This window comes from Conger conger, chromosome 8, assembly GCF_963514075.1.
Source record: "Conger conger chromosome 8, fConCon1.1, whole genome shotgun sequence".
Taxonomy (NCBI): Eukaryota; Metazoa; Chordata; class Actinopteri; order Anguilliformes; family Congridae; genus Conger; species Conger conger.
Window position 1 is genome coordinate 40,983,713 of NC_083767.1, and position 20,746 is coordinate 41,004,458.

Sequence of the window (20,746 nt, forward strand, 5' to 3'; positions counted from 1 at the left end):
CGTGTCCGACTTACTCTTAGATTTACTTTAGTATTTTAACGAGGTTTGTCTGATTCCGTAGGTTCTCATTGAATTATATACACGGTCCTCAAAGGAATCTGGTCACCCCAGTGTGAGCTCAAAAGGCCATTTTATGAGGCTTTGAAGGGCAATGCATTCTGGCACATGCCCTACACCAGTGTTTCTCAAATGCAGTCCTTGGGGTCTCACAAGCCAGAAGGCTTTTGCTGTAAGCAGGAACTCACATACCTGATTTAACGACTGCACCATCAAAAACGCCCTTGAATAGTTAAATCAGGTGTGTGACTTACTGGTTACACCAAAAACCTCCTGGTTAAGTGGGTCCCAAGGACTGGAGTTGAGAAACGGAGGCCGGGGTACTCACACGTTGAAGAGGTTGAGGCCGATCCTGTAGAGCCGCTTGCGCATGACGTCGGTGGACAGGGTGGGGGACTTGCAGCTGGCTGGGTTCTCGCAGTGGTAGCGGGGCAGGCTGAGGATCATGGCCTGCAGGGCCTCTTTGGAGGAGGCCTCGGAGGCCGACTTGGCCGAGGTGGAGGTGCTGCTGCTGCTCATCTGCTCCGAGCTGTTGTCCGCCGTCTCTGACTCGCTCCGCTTGGCCTCCAAGACCTCCGGCCCGGCGTCAATCTCCTCCACCTCAACCCGGGGCGGGGGATCGAGCTCCGGGGGCTCCACCTTCTCCAGGGCGAGCTCCTGCAGCAGCTCCTCGCCGAGCTCCTCCGGGGGAGGGGCCGGGAACTCGAAGTCCGCCTCCCCGGGGTCTGGAGGGTCCCCTTCGTCCTGGGGAGGTGGCTCCCGCTCCCCCTCCGGAGGGTCTTTGGGGTCTCGGTCGCCCTCGACGGCGCCCCCTTCCTGGACGCAGTTGCCGAGGGAGACGGAGGTGGACTCCATGACAGAGGAGGACACGTGGAAGTTCTGGTTGTCGATCTGCACCGTCACGTCGCGGAACGCCATCATCAGCTTGCTGGCGCTCCGCGGCAAGTTGTCTGGGTTGTCCTCCTGGCCCACTTCCTGTAGAGCGGCGGGGTCCATTCCTGGCTCCGCGGCTCCGATTCCTGTCCCAGGCGCCCCAGAGCTGAAGGTCTCGGTGAACTGGTAGGTGCCTCCATCTTGAAGGGAACACATGGTCTTCAGGCTCCAGTTGCTGAGGGCGTCGTCAATGGACTTGGCCAGGGACTGCACCTGCTCCGTGAACGAGTCCTCCAGGTCGGTCAGCGTGCCGCCGATGGCGGTGGGCAGGGAGGGGGAGCGCACCAGGGGGATGCCCATGAAGTTGTAGCCTTCCATCAGGGCCTTCTCAGCCGAGAAGCCCTCCGTGTTCTGGACGCGCACCTTGCGCATGGAGATGCGGCGTGGGAGGCGGCTCTCCAGCAGCGAGTTGCGGATCTTCTCGAAGTTCTTGCTGAGCTGGTACTGGCGGAAGGCGGTCTGGATCTTGCAGGCGGCTCGGCGTGAGATAAGATGGCCGCCGTATTTGTGCTCTAGCATTTCCACCTGGGAGAAGACAAACGACAGGAAGAGAGAGATTTTGTCACAACAGCACAGCAGGGTATATTGAGAACAGCTTCCAACAAATAAGCACAGTCTGATGCATTAGGACATCATTTCACTACAGTACGAATAGCTGCAATAACAGAATAGAGAACAGCTTTCAACAGAGTCACTTTCTTTTACAATTCATCGTGTACAGGAGAAAAATATCCCTGGTCTTCTAATTTCCACAGAAATCCCTTCCATAGTCAGCAATCTGAAACGCTCCATCAATTCTGCTTTGGGTAGGGAACGGATAAAAAATAAAGTCAGCCGGCAATAAGAGACCACTTTGCTGCGGAGAATGACCAACCTGGGCTGGGATAACTGCACATGACGGGGAAATTGCGAAAGGAACCGCACGACCGCGAACACAATCTGTTGACACAGAGGAAAGCAGCAAAGGGCTCGTGGGCACTACCCAAGGCAAACAGACGGCCAGGGCCGAACACTGCTGGAATCAATAAAGCCCTCCGTTTGCTGTGGGAGCAAACTAATAGAAACGCCAGGGCCTGCTTCATTATTGATGCTTTCCAATTTCAATCTCCTCTTCTCCTCCGCTCCACAGAGTACGAAAGATAAATACCGGGAGTTTGGGAAGAGGCGGAAAAAAAGGAGAGAGCGGGACCATCTGGAGACGGCAAGGGCGGAAAGGAAAGAGAGCACGTTTGTCAAATTAAACCTGTCCTCTCTGGGAGTGGACTCTGGCCTGGCGAAGCCCGTCTGAGAAACAGAGGTTAAGCAGGGGTCAGCTATGGCACCCTGAGAATTCACCCTTTGCCCAGTGCTCTGATTGGCTCTTTCGATCTCAGCTTCCCCCAACTGCTCCAGAATGCCGTGGTGGGCTCTTCTCTCAAACATCAGCTGAATCAAATGGATACCATTTCCCTTTCTGACCTCCCCTAAGTGCCAACTGAACTGTGGAAGAGCTGAGCAAAGCTGCCTTGTACAGTGCATGGCAGTGCTCTCATCGCACATTTCAGCAATGAGAGGGATTTCTACTAGAGAAAGAGTAAACAGTATAGTCAGCGCAATGAAGGGCTGCACTACCATGAAAAATATTTAATTATTTATTGCAGAGGTGTTACGGGCAAGACGCCCTACTTCGGTGTGCCAAAAGTAATAAAGCAAAATGGAGGTTCCATCAAACAGAAAACTTTTAACTGCTGTGGCAGGTAAGGTAACGTGGTTCGTAGTAGGATTCCTACTAACCCAGTCACAGAAACATTGGCAGAGTGAACATAAAATTCTGATATGCTGCACTCAATATCAGTGTGAAACAGTATATTATAATGCTGCTCCAGAAATCCATCTTTAATCATACACCGAGAAAACAATGGACCTCGTGCAAGAACCACCGAGTGATTTGAGAGAAGTCACCAATTTTCCAATTTTGTATTATGAATTTTTCTTTACATTTATGAGTGGTTCCAACCCGTCATACGAATCAAGGCATTCCATTAAATGGAGAGGCTTGAACTCATAGCTTGAAGTCCATGTCAGTGCAGCTTGCCTGTCTCACAGAACCAAAATCAAACTTTCAAACTAGGCATTGCATGTTTCCTTTCAGTTCTTGAGTGGACTGCTTAGGAGGAATAAGAAATTGTATCAATGATACACCATATTGTTATGGCATAACCGATACGTCCCTTGTTCTCGTTAATCCCATTGGCCAACTATCCAATGGAACGCACCTAAAGTAAATACTGTATTATCATACTGACTTCATCATTTCTGAAGTTTGCTGAATCCGATGTGGCACACATTTACGAGCCGTTCATACAAAAGAGTAAGATTTTACTCAAATAATTATTTTTGTTTGCATGAGGCCCAATGTATCAAGTCTGTAAAGACTGTAAAGTAAGTTAATGTTGTTCCATAAACAGTATACTGAGCATACTGAATACTGTATATTTCAAGGCGGACTACATCTGAGCATTATTATTTCAGTTAACAACAGGCCACTTGGTCCATAATTAACGTTGTGCTAAGAAACCAGGGCAGTTTGGAATCAAATCATTCAAATACTAATTTTCTACAAGAAAAATTATTCAGCTTTTATCAAGCCATAAATCTGCATGTAAACAGGGGGAAGGCATCACCTGCTTCAGATTTCTTGGCAGAAGTGCTAACAATTTAAATGAACTGCTCCTTGTCTATCCCTTGGGAGACACACCACCTGCTGCTGAAACAACAGATTTCTACTCAGGCCTGATAGATGTTCTGGTTAGCAAAAATAGGGGGGGCTCAAAAAGTAATTGCATGCTGCCAGTGATTTCTGGGTGGAAATATATTGGCACCTTGACTTCAGGTTCATTTTTCATAATAAGCCCATTGAAAGCCCAGCTGTGCAATAGATAATGTTGTTATTCAAATTCACTTAGCCGAGGACACAGTCTTCCACTCCAAACTGGCAAATGAGCACTCTAAACTCTGAAATCTGGGGTCCAATCTCACGCCTCAGAACAATAAATGTCTCCAAACAAGCATTGTATTTATTAGTTTCTATCTCGCTGTTTTGAGTTTGTTGAGCAGGCATAAATTAAAAAGTTATTTTATTCTGACGGTTTTTGTCATTGTACGGGCAGCGACATTGTTGCCAAGCAGCACGCTGCCAAGGATAACTTGGATGTTTCAGGTTCAAATTGTAGTCAGCAGCGCACCGCTGTTGTCCATTTCAGGTATTTAACCAGAATGAATGTCGCTCGCATTCAGCTGTGTAAATGAATAGCAAGCGAATGCCAGGTTGGCAACAGTGACCATTGGCTTTTGCAGTCTGAAAATTTCAGCGGTGTTGGAGACAGTTTTAACAGCTTTGAAGCTATCCTAGCTTGATCAGACTTATCCCGTTCTCACCCTCCCAAGAATGGAACTGTCATTCAGAAACACAGCTGCTTGCACCATATGCCTTGCTTTGCATTTCTGGACTGTGAAAACAGTAACACTGTTTCCTGTTTGCCTGGTCATGCACAGATTGTTTGTTAATCATCCCCCCCACCCCCTCCAGTTGGCTGAGGGGAGGTAGCTGAAAGCCCAAATGGGCTCAACTCTCTACCTCTGTCTCTGTTTAGAGCAAAGCCTGTTAAATTTGCCGATTGAGAAGAGGTGGCAGCCACAGCAATTCTCCATTGAGCTCAGTGGGTGCCAGAGGATTTGTGCATCTCCGTTCTGAAATATAATCTTGAGTGAAACTCATTTGCTGGAATAATTACACTTTCCGTGTCTCTCCTTGTCTGACTCCCTGTTGGTTGATGATGACGTTTCCATGCGGGCATCAGGTAAAGAGAAATGTGAGCTGGTGTGGTACATATGGAACGCTTTGGATTGATTTCAGTCCACACCTTCCTGCTTTTATGTTTTAAGACGTTTCGGTGTCTCTGACCCCAGTCATCTTGTTCTGAATATATTCTTGGCATTGGCTTACAGATATCCAGTTCATAATCTTTAACTGTCCCCACAAGCTTCAAGGCCCACACGCATCTGCGTTCTCTCCCTGGTTTTAGTGCCCACAAATCATTTGCAAAGAGCAGTGACGTAGGTTAAAAATTCTCCCTCCCCCTCGACCTCCTGTTGTCAGCGCTCTGTGTAAGCATTTAGCAACGTCATCCGATAATTACTCAAAAACATACGTCATGTCACATGGGAAATCGTTTGGCAAACAGCCTGGAAAAATAGCAGTTAGACCTTAAAATATGCATAGCCTGGAAAAATAACAGTTAGACCCTAAAATATGCAAAATTTCAATTGATTTACTTGAATCAGTATGGAACACAAATCAAAAGCTCCAGGATGATATAAAAAGCTCAAATGCACAAGTCAAGACTCAGGTGATGATCAGGCCATAAAGATGAAGTCGTGGAAGAATTCCTTTTCTTCTGTGAGAAAATGAGGAATGATGGATGAATGTGATCTAAACTGTGACAAGCAAATACAGAAATGAAAAATGGTTTCCGTAGTCAGTTTGATACTGCAGTGAGAATCCCTCTGAAAACCCCAAACACAATAAACAAGAGCACAGACAGTTCAACAGTTCTTTCTAAATCAGGAGGAAGGTGCTCTCGCTCATTTTAAGCTGAATGAGACCAACTTGGACACTGAAACCATGTCTGTCATTTTCATATAAGTTCTAGGGTTAGGTGGTATACGTTTTTTTAGGTAGATCAGCATGAATTCACACAACATTATTGTATGTAGTTTTATAATACAGTTGTCAATGGTATTTTATTGCTTTTCTTCCAATGAACATTAAAAATTGCAGCAACAAAAAAAAGCTAAGTAAACTTAGGGTTAATTGTCTGTCTGTTTGAAAAAATAAATATGATGTTGCATTGTGGAGTGGTCTGCGTTCATACAGCTCCTTTATCTATTCACCTATTCACATGCACACCAATGGCTGTTGGCTGCCACGCAAGGCACAAACCAGCTTGTCAGGAGCAATTTGGGGTGAGGTGTCTTGCTCAGGGACTGGCAGACTACTGCTCTGAGCCAACGTGGCCCCTATGTGATGAGCCAAGTGACAACATAAGTGAAACCTCCCAGCTTGGCCCCAAAAATGTGTTTCCAGAAATCAGACACGAACATAGGGAAATGTAATATGCCAGTTGTGCAAATAGAGAATTTGTATAACATTTGCAGTTTACACACTCCTATTGTGTGTTTATTAGTGTTCATGCTCCAAATAAAAATAGTGAAATGCATTGCTGCATTTTGATTGATCCTTATTTTTCTACAGTAACAATACATTTTACGTTAGCTTCTTGCATGACATGTATTAGAAAACCAAATACTGACATAATATCAATAATATTAAAAATCCTGTTATGATATTTTGGCCATATTGCCCAGCCCTGAAAGAGCTGCCAAAAGGATCCAAATGAAGCAGTAAACAAACTCAGATCCAAAATATCCCCCAAAATCAGAACAGATGTATAATTCAGAGAAGCTCAAATTAGCCAGCTGCCCAATCTAGCTTTCAAAAAAAATTCATTTCATGCACAAGTATGCAATTAAGGAAATATCTAAATTTATATGAATCAAAATATTTATATTAACTGAAATGTAGAGATCACACATTCTATGTATTGAGGAGTATGTTTAATCTTCCTATTGTTTGGGGTCAATTTGTCCCCATTCAGTGTTTGATATCTCTTAAAAAACAGTTAACGGTTTTTTATATTGATACTGCATGATTTTTCTAATTTTCTAATTTGCTGGGATTAAATAGTAAATGTGTGCTGTCCTGTTCCAACTTGATAGCTCAGAGGACTACAACATTAATGTGTCCATCCCTGTATCCACACAGGGTGTGTGTTAGTCACATAACTGGCTTGTAAACAAAAATGTACATAATTAAATTCAGTTCAGTGGCTGATGATCATCTGTCTCAATAATCATTCATCACAGCAGACATTTCTACAGTTACAGTACCTCCCTATTCTCGTAGAAATAAGAATGATGAGAACATACAGTATGTTCATTCGATAAAATAATGCTGTTTTGAGCAATATTCATTCATTCATTCATTATCCTAACCTGCTTATCCTGAACAGGGTCACAGGGGGGCTGGAGCCTATCCCAGCATACATTGGGCGAAAGGCAGGAATACACCCTGGACAGGTCGCCAGTCCATCGCAGAGCACACACACCATTCACTCACGCACTCATACCTATGGGCAATTTAGACTCTCCAATCAGCCTAACCTGCATGTCTTTGGACTGTGGGAGGAAAACATGCAAACTCCACACAGAGAGGCCCCGGCCGACGGGGATTCGAACCCAGGACATCTTTGCTGTGAGGCGGCTTTGAGCAATATGAATGCTTAAATTAACACACTTATCAGAAATGCATAAAATACACACAGAAATCAACAGATAAATAAGCACAGAGTATACTCCTTGCTTTTACAAAACACTTGTTTTTATTTATTTAAGATACTCTTTAATAAAAATAGAAAGAAGTCATTTCTGCTTTGAGGATGAAACATGACATGATTATCAGGCCTAGCAGAAAGTGCAATCAACTGCTAAATCAAGCATTGTTTTTAATTGCGTGCTAAAATAACTAATCAGGGATCATTAATTTTTTCAGAACCTATGCTTTTAAAGGTTAACTAAATTAATCATAAAGCTCCTTTTTATTGAAGATAATTATTATTTAAATCATAAAATACATTTTCAAAGACATTCTCATTTTTCATTCTGAAAATGGGCCTGCTGGTATATATGAGGTATTATCACATCATCATCACCGAGAGAAAAGCTGTTTTTCCATTTGAACCCAGATTCAAAAAGAACAGAGGTCTTTTACAGAAACACTGCATCTAAAGGATCACGCGGGTTGAAGATTAAGATTGTCACTGTTCTTTCATTCAGGATTGCCCTTGAATGACCTTAGAAGGCTTTCATTGAGATGCTGTCAAGATGTAACTTTAATCCACTCACATATCCTAATACTAGCCATGGGTCTCCTGTGGATCAGAGTCCCTTGGTGGCGATAAAACAATAAAACAGGTTGATCTTTTTAGATAGGTGTGCTTTCATGTAAGATTTCGGAAGACAGTGAATGTTGGTTATCTACATGCAAATTATACATTTTATATCGGTCCTCATGAGAACAGGATTAGATGTTCTTTTCATGTTAAGATAATCTCAGTGGTATTGAAAGAATCTTTTGGCAGTGTTAATAACGGTAGATTGTAGAGCCTGATCTCACGCTAATTTGACGACAGGTGACGGAATGTTCTGTCCACTGAAATCAGCCTCTATGTGCCAAAATCTGAACATCCGCCCCTAGTGGTTGAAGTTAACAGTACACTCTAATTCCCCAACCAAAACTGAGGCAACGCAAATGTCTTTGTGTCTCTTAACCCTAACTGTTACCATAACCTCTGTTGCAACAGTTTTTTTTTGTCGTTTGCCCACGGACTATGTGCAAATACATCTATTATTTAATATATCTATTACATTTCTCCTTGCAATTGCAGAATGTCATCGCGGTGTTGCGCTTATCAAGGATTCTGAATGTGTGAACCGGTTTCCAGGGCATGAGAAATCGATGCAAGATCATCATGTAAGAGGTCAAACGCATCATTCAAAGCTTTGTTCCTAGGATGGCTCCAAATGCGAACTTAGTTCCATCACAACCTCGTTCCACTTCACTGCGAATCAGAGCATTTGAGTTTAAACAACTTCAGTGCTTTCAGGGATAACACAAAATGGTATTCTAAAGAGTTCCCTTCATCAAAGGGCAATTTTAGTTCCAAATCATCCCAAAGGTGTCTATCGGCAGCGGTTGAAAAGATAGTTGCCTGTGGGTGGTGGGTATCCAATATGAATATCCAATGTGCGTACTGTGAACTTTCTGTGGAGATGAAAACAGAAAGATACTCTGCGCCTGCCCCCCTCTGAGTGTGTGACAGATACAGTCCTGTGCGTGTGAGACCGCAGCGAAGAGCCCGGAAGAGAGAAAAACAGAGAAGAGATGGGAAGAGAGAAAAACAGAGAAGAGCCGGAAAGAGAGAAAAACAGAGAAGAGACAGGAACAGAGAAAAACAGAGAAGAGATGGGAAGAGAGAAAAACAGAGAAGGGTGGATATGCCACATGTATAATTCACCCAATAACCACCTGACACTTCCCCTACATATAGTTTAACTTCGCATTCATCGAGAAATCATTCAGGACACATCCTAAATGACCAAGGCCTTACACACAGAAAATAAAGTGTGAATGATTCTGTGCCATTGCATATTTAAAATGGCAGCACACTAAATTCATGGAGGATACTGTATGTTACAGTACCTGTTAAACACACAAACGCTTTAAGTTAGATGAGACAGAGAGTTAAAATATGGATTATCGTTTGAACAGAGATACATAAAGCGTCTCCTCTTATGATGTGTGAGCTCTTCACAGGCCAAAAGGAATATTATTTGACTGAACTTCTGTACAAATCACTGTCTTCACAAAAGTTTGAAAAGTTAATGTTCTAAAGAAGTCTATGGTGATCTCAAAGCTGTCATGCGAAAAGGAACTTTTTTGTTTTTATATAAAAATGTAAAGGTTTTCATAAAAATGTCACTTTTAGTGACGATAAAGGTCACTATATCTTAAAATGAAACGTTACAACATTACAACAGTACAGTTTACTTCAAATTCATTATAATACTATCCACCAAGCACGGAATGTTAACTTTACAGTGCAATTATCACATAATAACATATGTAAATATGTGCAAAGTGCAATGTCTTAATCTGTATCATCATGTAATGCATGAGAAATATAACTTCATATCTTGAAGGTTGCTGTGCACTGCATCGTATTTTTGGCACTGAAATTGAATATCGATCCGCCCCCTCCCCCATCCCCATCCCCACCAATCTCAGTGATAATACAAACTCATGTCATTGTAGCATTTATTTATGTCCAATCTCAAGAGATTGATGGCATGACTCCATAAACAGCTCCAAACATGCCGTGATTCTGTTAACTTTATGGAGATAACTTTTATGTCCTTGTTCTACAGACCTTTTAAAAGCCCAGGTGTTTGCAGATGGTATCATGGCCAGGGTTGGAACATCAACAGTGGACATATTAAAAAGAGTGAATTAACTGATCATATTCTTTATATTGAAAATTAAGTATGCTGAGTGATGGATGATGTACTGACAATGACTTTCCTAACTGTAAGTCATTTTATTTATCTGTATTTAAACAAAAAATATGGATGGGCACATAGGGTTGTTGACAACATGCATTATTAATGCAGCAAAAAATTTTTTTTGGGAAACTTAGGATTGAAGATGATTAATTCCTCTGTACTTCTCTGTAATTCCATTAGCATTTTCAGGCATGCGAATATGTAATATGAGAAACAAAATCTCCACCAAACTAAAAAAAAATGTGAACAAATATTAATCATTGCCTAAAACTTTTCTGAAGAAACCAGAGATTATTCCAACACTTTCCATTGATTTGTATCTGCGCAAAGAATGCATATTCATGAGTCTTGTCTACAGACAAGCTAATCAACACTCCTGTAATGAGATGAACAGTGAACTGATTAGATGTGTGTACGGCCTACAGGAACAGAATCCGGGGAAAGGGATCCTCAGGGATTAGGAGGTGGAATCTCACAACTTCAGATGTCTACGTCAGCTAAACGTCATGGCAGAACCTCGTTGAGATTGAGCGGTACAGAGTGCTGAGAATTCAACAGGATCTATCACTGGACAGGAGCTCAGAGAAACAGGGACAGGGACAGATCTTCGATTTCAGAGAACTGGGCAGGACCCTTGTGGCCTTGTTTCTGCAGTATTGCATGAAACATAGATTTATGCCACCAGACAAAGCTAGGGCAGCATATAGCATAGTGGCTAAGTTGCTTGACTGGGACTCAGAAGGTTGGTGGTTCAAAGCTTGAGCAAGGCCTGCTTAGTCTGTAAGTCACTTTGGATAATAGTGTCAGCGAAATAACTGTAATGTTATATTTTATCCCATTATACGGACGTTCAAACACTCATTACTGATTACACCAGGTCTTATTGGGTTTCAGTTTAACATACAGAAATAGAGAAGTTGTAGACAGGCAGGATAACAAAGAATGCTGAGGGGACTTTAATTACAGTAAATGGCCAAACTCGGTAAATAAATCATGAATAAATACTTTTGCTATGGGTAGCTACAGCCATTGAGATTACAGTAATGAGGCCCAGGGAAACAGAATGGATAAGATCTGTACCCCACACTGATCATGACAAATATTAACGCTGTCATCGCAATGATTAATCCTTCATTTCATTCCGGAGGTGAGAGAACAGCATGAAGGGTATTGCCAAGCTTACTGGAGCACAGCCTTCAAATGTAAAATGTTCTAAATGTCTTGTGGTAAATAATTGGTCTGATAGTATTAAGATTATAGATATAGTTTTATCTATTTCTGCATGAATCCCTTTCTTTTTCAGAATGGAATTTTGGAAGTAGTTTGTCATGAGGCACAATGGTCACGGTCAAAGTACTGCGTTCTGAAAATGACTCAAACTCAAATCACACTGAAAATATTGCATATAAAGGCTGTTTTATTGATTATCTCTGAACCGATGTTGCTGAAGCGCTGTAAAATGCAAAAAAGACCGAGAAAACCATAAATGGGGTTCTACAAAGGGTCCTGGAATGAATCACAAAGTAATAGGTGGGAAGATGAATTGGGATGAAAATATGCCGGCGCAGCTGTTGATCTCCCGCATTGTACGGCACTTTTGACGCAGCGGATCCATCTGCTTCTTTTGGCTTCTCCGGGGGAAGTTTCTGATGCTACAAAGAACGCACTCATCTACGGCTCTCAGAGGTAAAGCTAAATAAGCTGTTGCATTTCTGTGTCACGCCGTCTCAAAAGAGAAGACGACATCCAATTACAACACCCAATTTGTGTACTTGCCTCTGAGCATGTTAGCTCCAGTTTCGTTGAATGCACTGTAAGGAAAAATGATTTAAATGAATATTGCAGTGAGAAATTTATTAGGTGGCCCTGTACACCAGCTTGTTAATGCAAATATTTAATCAGCCAATTATGTGGCAGCAAACAAACGCATAAAAGAATGCAGACGCATTCAGCTTCAGCTGTTGTTCAGTCCAAATGTCAGAATGGGGAAGAAATACGATCAAAGTGACTCTGACCGTGGAATGATTGTTGGATGTTGGATGGCATGTAACCACGCATTACAACAGTGGTATGCAGAAGAGCAACTCTGAACACACAAAAACGCATTAACGTATATGTGTAGAGTAGTCAAAATTTCAAAACAGGTTGGCACTCGTGTACGATGAGTTAATGCTATGCCGTTGTGGGGGAGTTTTCATTTTGAGTATCCCTGATTAAAAATAAATTCAGATTACTTCTGAATACAATATTAACGAATGAATCAATTAATTAAAGCAAACAAGACTAGATGAATAACCAACTGGTGTTGTTTCCTATTAGAATTTTAAATTTAATTTGCGAAGATTTTTTGCAGAGCATCACAAATAGTAAATGACAAGTTGTCCTTTAAATGTCTTTAAAATCTAGCTAAACATTCATAGTATCTTTGGTACAAATTTGATTGACAGCTCTTGCAGAGTATTATTATAATAGGAATTGATTGTAAATTTTAAAACATAAAAGACATAATTCACTTGCTGGAGTTTTGTTTTGGTGTTAGTTCAGTATTAGCGCACATTTCTGATTGGCACAGGCAGTTGTTGATCAGTTTTATAATGCCTGGTGTAGGAGCAATTACGGTTTTGTAGATTAGAAAAATAATGAAGAAGAAAATAAAAAATATATAACTTCAGAACAGCTAGGACAGCGTTATTGAAGGAGACATTAATTCAGAAGGATCCTGTGTCACTAATGTGTGATAAATACATTTCCATTATCATAAAGAGAGAGAGGTTCTCCTGAGCCTAGTCCCAAATCCCATTGTCCCAGTAAATATGACCGTGCAATTATGCTAAATGTGACCCTCTCTCACCTCGTGCTGTTATGAACGTTCTGGAAGAGAGTAACCCAACTGGGTGGCATACATTTGAGGGGCTTCACTTGAGTCACACCAATCTCCATAAAGCCCCGTATGAGATGAGTCGTGCCATATAAATGTGGCTAATTATAATTTTTCTAGGAGGTCTGAAGTACAAAGAATGTTTTGCATAATGGAAATGGTGAGAGAGGTCTGTTACCGGGCAAACAAACATGTCTCCAAGTAAAACACACGGAAGCGCGCACACACTCCTGCTGGACGTTTCATTCTGCGATATCTAAACCAATTATTCGTCCTCCTTAAGGTAATTACCAGCATAATGGAGTCCAACCACATCAAAGGAAGACAATCACATTGAGCTAAAAGATATTAGCTCTATTCATCACCAGTCTGAAATTAGATGTCCATTTCAATTATGTCAGCTTCAAAGACACACATACTTCTGCTTGGATGGGAAGTTTCCTGGAAATCTACCCCTCCGTAAGCGCAAGAGATATACCCGCGATAGAGCAAGCGATAGGGCAAGAAAAAAAAAGAGTACAGGATCTAATCGTAGTCCTGCCAGCCTGTTCACACAGCTTCTCTGGGCATCATTTCAACAAAGTCTATCCATTCTACAGTCTACAGGCCCTCCAGGAACAGGGTTGGACACTCCCAGCCGGGATGCTGTTGCCAGTTTGAATCTTGGCTGTGCCATACTGGGAAACTGGAAGGGGATTCCATTCCTGTGGGACAGTTAGAAACAGACGTAATCTTGGCCCAGATTAGACTGGCCTTTCATACGGTAGGGACCATATGTGGTGATACAGCATACCGCACTATATAATCCCACTGCTGCCGATACCAATGGTGCCCAAACCATTAGAGCACCATGTTTAGAGTGGCTGTATGCATAAACACTACTTTAAATAGCATGTCTTTGTAAAGCACTGACCCGGTTTGCCAACATGATGTTGTGATAAACACAGTGCAAGAAAATGCTGTGGAATCCAATTGCTATCAACAAGTGATACTGTTGGCTAATAGAGGAGGCGCCAAGATCCAAAATGGAGATCCAAGACTTGGATCCTGTATGGCTGTATGTTGGCTTTATACTACACAATAAAAGGAAACCCAAAGAAGTAAATTAGGTTATGTTCAAACTTTGGTGATGGAAAAGGGTTTGAATCATTGTGTGTCCTTCCAAGCTTATTACCCTGCTCAATCAGCACAGAAATTTTGGGAGTGTTGTTGTTTGTTCCACTGAAATCTTTCACTAAACTGATGAACAGAATGTGAAACATATGTCGCTGGTTTAGACTCACCATGAAACTGCCAATGGGAAAAATCCATTGTTTCAAATTTGTCGCGAAACTTCTGAAATGTTAACAATAACATAAGCTAAAGTAAATACACTCAATTATGAACAACTACAACCATGTGAATATGCCACATTTTTGCATTTGTTACCATTAAAAGGGCATGCCTTAATTCCACATCGTTTACGGACATGCTCTTCACTGAAGGTGTGACGTGTGAAAATCTGGCCAACGCCCAACCCTCGTGAGGAACAGTCTCCTCCAGAGCTGACCTCTACAGAAGGGGAACGGAAGGACAGTGTTTGGCCAATGACACCGAATCGGTGTCGTGCTTGTCATCTAATCGCAGAACGCACGCGGCTGCAAAGTCATTACCTGGACGGTGACATCATGCCAATAAGGAAGCTCTGACCCGTTGTGATCTCATTCAGCACCTGTCACCGAAGAGGACGAACTGTACGGCAAGCGGAACGAATCCCATAAACAAGCACGCAAGCTCACGAACGCACCCAACGCTAAGGACACGGACCTACCCTACCCACACGGTGCCCTCAATCGTCTGCGGATATCAACCTGCCGAATGCGACAACCACGCCCTACTCAACGACGCGTCCCATTTGCCCTCAAGCAGGCACAGGGGGGAGATGGAGAGGACTAGTGTTTTAGGTACACAAAGGCTTCTGGGATATATCACGTCCCAGGAGGCTTTAACGCATCACGCTGTGTTCCTGAGAAAATTTTCTCCTCGAATACGCCACTCGCGAGCGATGTGACCCTGAAATGGAGGAATAAAGAGCCTCCAGCAGAGACCCTCTATTCAGACAGACACGGCGGTGTCATAAAATCACGGGGGACCTCGCGCAGCAGAAATGCTGGCAGCGGCGGTTACCATGACGATGCATCTTTTTAGTTTCGGACGAACAGACCACAGGTGACACTTTTTTGAGATTACGTCCCTACCCAGCACACGTCAGTTCTAGAAAGCATCAGTCGAGAAAACATTTTTTTTTTCTTCTTATTTTTTATCTCTACTCCATCGGTAGCAAATGAAAGTGGACCGATCAAATTGGCCGGGGCAAATCGCTATCCAAACATAGCAGTCGCCACCACTCAACAGAGATTCCACTTGTGGAGCCTGAGATGGGGAAGCAGTATGCACTGAGACGGAGGGAGACCAGACCACCGGAGGGGCCGTCCCCCTTCAGAGGAGCCTGACCTGGCATAGAACAAACATCCAAACCCTGGCTGAGCAACAGTTTGAGTGTTTGAGAACTAGAACAAGACGTACCAAAGCACAAGAAGAGCCAAAAAAGCCAAAACCTTGTCTTCTAGTACAAGAAGAAGGAGAAAGGCCAAAAGCCTGTCTACTAGTACCAGAACCAGATAAGCCAAAAGCCTGTCTACAAGTCCACGAAGAACCATAAAAAAGCCAAAGTGTGTCTCCCTCTGCCAGTGCCACTGTGTGATAGACCCCAACATTAGCACTAGTATTTGGGGGCTGTGCCCCCTGACCCTGTGGCCCTCCAGCAGAGCCCCTACCTGCTTGTTTTTGAGGTCGAGCGAGAGCTCGTAGTCGGAGGCGGAGGAGTGCGAGCAGGTCCCAGGCCCCTTGTTCCTCTGGCCTCTCACGGGAGAGGTGGTGTGGTGCAGGCTGGCCCTCTGCCCCGTGCCCCCCCGGGACCCCGCTCCTGCTCCTCCCTCCTCCTCCTCCTCCTCCTCCTCCTCCTCCGCCTCCTCCTCCTCCACTCCATCCTGCGCGTTCCCCTTGCCCTCGCCTGGCGGGGGGGCTTCGCTGTGGAAAGGAGAAAACTCAGTGTGAGGCTCCATCCTCCAGACCTCTCCCCTCTACCGGGGCTGGCTGACTGTGCCAGACCTGGGTCAAATACGTAACTGTTTTGGATTCAAATACTTTTCTATGCTTTACTGAGCTCGTCTGGTGTATTGGAACCGATGAAATACTCTCAAAACCAGAAGGACCAGAAAGCGGGGTTTGCACTTTTTGAGAGTATTGTTATACGATCCTATACACCAGACAAGCTCGGTAAAGCAGTATAGAAAAATATGCTTTTCTGCTGAAAAAATCTGCTCAAGCTAGGTTTTCAAACAGCTGGTAGCTGGTTGACCAGTTCAGACCAGCTCCCAGCTCGACATGGTTTAGCTGGTTGACCAGATCAGACCAGCTCCCAGTTTTGACCAACTCAAGCTATGTTTTGAAACAGCTGGTAACTGCTTGGCTAGCTTGGCCATGTCGGTTGACCAGCTCATACCCAGCTAGACCAGCATATGACCAGCTTGACCAGCTCAATTTTCAATTTCAGTTTTTACAGCAGGATTTGAATCCAAAACAATTCGTATTTCACCCAGGTCTGGAGGATTGAGGGGGAGGGGGGTAGGGGGAGAGGAGGGCGGGGGGGGGGTCTCAGGTTTGCTTTTAGACTAGCTAGCAAACACGACAGGGCATTTCAAAGTCAGAGTTCACACAGCAACAGCAGACAGAGGGTCGGACACGGGACTTTGGACAGGGGACTGTGACACACAGAGACGGCACACAGCCATGCATTTCGAGCGGCCATTTTGAGTAGCAGCAGTGAACCGTCATGGCCGCCAGGACTGAAAGGTGACCTGGGATGACATGTCTCGCTGATGTTGGCAGGCTGTCTGCACTCTACAGCTACGTGTCTGTGACAGGAGGCTTTTCCGAACATCACGTCGATGTTAACGTGAGGCTCCGGAGCTTTCCGCGCTCGGACGGGAAACATCTCAACGCTTCGTGAGCAGCAGTGACGCTTCGAGCACCCGTCACTGCCGGCTCCCTGACAGGCTAATAACACCCAGCTGCTGGAAACAGATTGCACAAATACTTCCCATAATGCATCAAGGGCCAAAGGAGCATTTACACCGTGCTAATTCTAATGACATCTCTCCCAAGCTCGGTGAAATTACGATAGGCGGCAGAAAAATAGAGCTGCTAAAAGCTTTTCATGTTTTTTTTCTTTCTACATTGGGAATATACTGCAGTATGAGGGAATACAAACTACGAATCTATAAAATCATATTAATATCAAAGAAATATGGTGCGCATTAGGAATGTATAATGTATGTTTATTCATAGTAAATCATCAGGTTAACTGCACTGATGTTTCATGACGTCAATGTAATGCATTTAACCAATATACATTTACACTGGGAAATCATCAAACCAAGGGGGACAGTTGGGCCTTGTGCTTATTGGAGAGTCATTTAGAAAACAGGCTTCTTCTCTTCTCTCTTGTATCCCTGAATGATTTCCTTCTTTTGCTTCTTCCTTTGAACTGGGTGACTGTACACAATCAATTAGCTGTTCTCATAGTGTGCTACAGCTCAGCTTGAAGAGACACTCTCCTCACAGCTTGTGTGAAGTTAAGAAGAGAGGGAAAAACTCTCCCTGGCTCTCGTGTCATTTACATTCCTGAAAAGTACATTTGAATATGATCTTATCATAGCTAAAAAATATATGGAGGCAGTAATGGCTGCAACACTGCAAAATAACATCCATAACTCATAAACCATCCCCTTTATCTTAATTATTTAAGATAGACTCCTACATTCCTACACACCACAAAAGACACGGCTGAGACCCAGGAGAAAAAAAAGTTTTAAGTATTAAAATTTTTTTGACAGTTTGAATTCTGTTTGAAAAATACCGTGTAGAGCTCAGGGAAGCCAGAATGTAATGTCCTCATTTCAGGACGCAGGGTCTCAGGAGGTTAAATTCGGTCCAATTAAACAGAGGCTTCAAAATTTGCATGCTTGTTACAATTGAGGTATTCACACCTGCACTAACCAGTGGCATACAACTTAAATTTAATTCTCAAAAAGGAGATTAGAAAATGTATTTTTGTAGCAGTTCTCAGCATCCCTGTTGAGCCAGGAGGCTTTTGAAAACACGATAAGCAGATTACGGTGTTGACAGAAACCTATTCATGCTCAAACGCTTGATCCGTCTCCTTGAAGTCTGCTGTGAAAACGTTTGTGGGTGCAGGAACTGATCTTCACCCTAGCATCCCAGGTCCATGGCTGGAGCTTAGGAGATGTGTGCAAAGCATCATGGGAAGGGCAAGGCTGCACGGAAAGCAGGCCCGAAAGGACAGCTTCTGCTGCCTCACCCACCTCTTCCGCAGCTATGCTCCGCCCACTGTGGAGAGGGGGAGGGGCATCCAGTACTAGCCCTGACTTCCCACTGGGAAGGTCCATATGAACACCTTATTACGTCAGATGATCAAGTAAGGAAAATCTGGATTCTGGATGCAACACGAATTCACTCTTGCCAAAACCTGCATAAACTGTAAGAAATTTCGAGCAATAACTAAAGTGAACCACAGCTACATAGCCACAGTGACAAATCTGCAGTATTTAATTCCCTGTGGCATTTGCATTGTTAACCCTCGGAAATAGCCGAAGATCACTTGTCATAACTAGCTAGTCCATCGCTAGCCGAGAAGGTAAAAAGCCACAAAGGAACTGATGCACAGACACACATAAGGCACCTAATCAATCGACCAACCATAAATCACAGGAACACAAATGAGTCGGTTGGCCGAGAGACAGAGAGGGAGAGAGAGAGAGGGACAGAGAGAGAGAGAGAGAGAGAGAGAGGTTGTGTGTGCCTGGACTGACAGAGAAACAGATTGTCTGTGGCTGAAAAGCAGCTATCCAGCCCGCGCCATGACCCCTTCCAAATGGGAAAGATGCCCACTCTGCGTGTGGGAAACACAGCGCGGTCACAGCCCCGCACTCCGCCCGCTCGGCGGGGGGGGGCTCTGCAGTCTCTTCCGAGCGGGGAAAACGCCCAGTCATCAGAGCAGTCATGCGTGCAGTGAGCGTATGCCTCCTCATCGATCGATCGAGCGGTCGGACGCATGCCCGGCCTCCCATGCTTTTCCTTCCATTTTGTTCCGCAGACATGCCGATGAGGACTACACTCCATCGACAGTGGCAGTGACATGGCACCATATGACATGTTTATGATATGATGATAGCACGCCTGCTCTTCTGCACAAGCACGCTCATGTTCAGTCCGACCGCAACAGGCTTTGCTCTTGTGCAGCTTTTCTCCCTTGCGTTTTCAGTGACCGGCTGAACTGCATAAAATTATATTTATCTAGAGCCGCGGTGGCGCAGGGCTAAAGCAACGGACTTTGATGGAGGCGTCAGTTCATTGCAATCGCACAGCGAGGAGATCGCCCCATATAAGGCACCCCGGGCGGCTCAGAATGCTTACTGAGGGACGGGCTGTATGTGGTGTATCCCTATTGGAATAGATAGGGCACAATTGGCTACCAAATTGGAAAATGGGAAAAATCATAAACACATTTTTTAAAAATGATATTTACTTTTTCGGCGATAAGGCCTAAACACACTGTCAGTTAAGCAGTCTGGTCTCGACAGGGAGGGAGGGGGGGGCACAAGCTCTTTGGAAACCTTGGCTCCATGACAAATAAGTTCTTGCGGGCATTGAAGGGCAAGTACCAAATTTGTCTTCACAGTTTTATTCAATATGAGTGAATTATTTGTGCCCTTTACTTCAGTGTGAAAATAATGTGCAGATCAAGGTTTATCTGGACTATATTCTGAAACCATTAAAATGAATGTGAATGCCATTTAAAGTAACTGTGAACAATTGTGTGCCGTAAAATGTGCCAAGTATTAATTGGGATGAAACGATCGTCTTTGATCATTATCGCTCACGTCGCCAAGGTGAAAGACTGGAGTTTGCATTCACGAGTTCTGCGCAGAAATAGAGATCGCCCTCAGGGAAGTGTGGAACCCTGTGTTCAGAGCTTGCTCAGGCAAAAAAAAAAAAAAAAAGCCTGGGTCAGCAAGCACAAAATAAGCATGCACAGGGCTGGGAAATGGGAAATCGATCTTCGAGAATGACACAGCTCCGCAGGGATACGAGCCAATCACAGTGTTGCGGGGCATCGCCAAAGCCAAACACCCAGAAACTGAAATTAACCCCACCAATAAAACAGGCACTTGAGAAGGGATGTCTCTTCAGCTGATTAAATTGAATTACATTGTTAAAAAGTCAGTTCAAGCCATACATTTTCAAATGAAAGTTCTCCGTCTATGAATATAAGATATGAAATACTGCACTGAGGCAAGATGCACGTGGCCATAGATGTGTTCAGTCGGTCAGAGTAGCGAGGGCAGCCTGTGATATGCATTGTTCCTGAGGTTTGGCCATATTGATAGCTAGCCTGTTGTGAGCATGTTGATGAATGCTCGCAACTGATAGTCAGCCAGCTTATGCAAATGCTGTGTGTGTGTGTGTGTGTGTGTGTGTGTTTATACGCGTGTGTGTAGGTGTGTGTGACATGAATGAACAAGCCTGTCTCTGTCT

General features: G+C 43.8%; 2 protein-coding genes across 2 annotated transcripts in view; both read right to left on the reverse strand.

The window, feature by feature from the left end:
* LOC133135745 (IQ motif and SEC7 domain-containing protein 3-like) overlaps window positions 1–16,020 on the reverse strand; it is a 59,217-nt gene extending 43,197 nt beyond the window's left edge. The window contains exons 1-2 of the mRNA XM_061252993.1: window positions 15,904–16,020; window positions 386–1,515 (exon numbers count right to left, since the gene is read on the reverse strand). Coding sequence (XP_061108977.1) covers window positions 386–1,509 — 1,124 coding nt within the window. The 5' untranslated portion in view covers window positions 1,510–1,515; window positions 15,904–16,020. The remainder of the gene's footprint in view (window positions 1–385; window positions 1,516–15,903) is intronic.
* The window catches only part of LOC133134462 (IQ motif and SEC7 domain-containing protein 3-like), a 67,106-nt gene continuing 61,439 nt past the window's right edge, over window positions 15,080–20,746 (reverse strand). The window contains exons 3-5 of the mRNA XM_061250658.1: window positions 16,096–16,156; window positions 15,877–15,981; window positions 15,080–15,139 (exon numbers count right to left, since the gene is read on the reverse strand). Coding sequence (XP_061106642.1) covers window positions 15,080–15,139; window positions 15,877–15,981; window positions 16,096–16,156 — 226 coding nt within the window. The remainder of the gene's footprint in view (window positions 15,140–15,876; window positions 15,982–16,095; window positions 16,157–20,746) is intronic.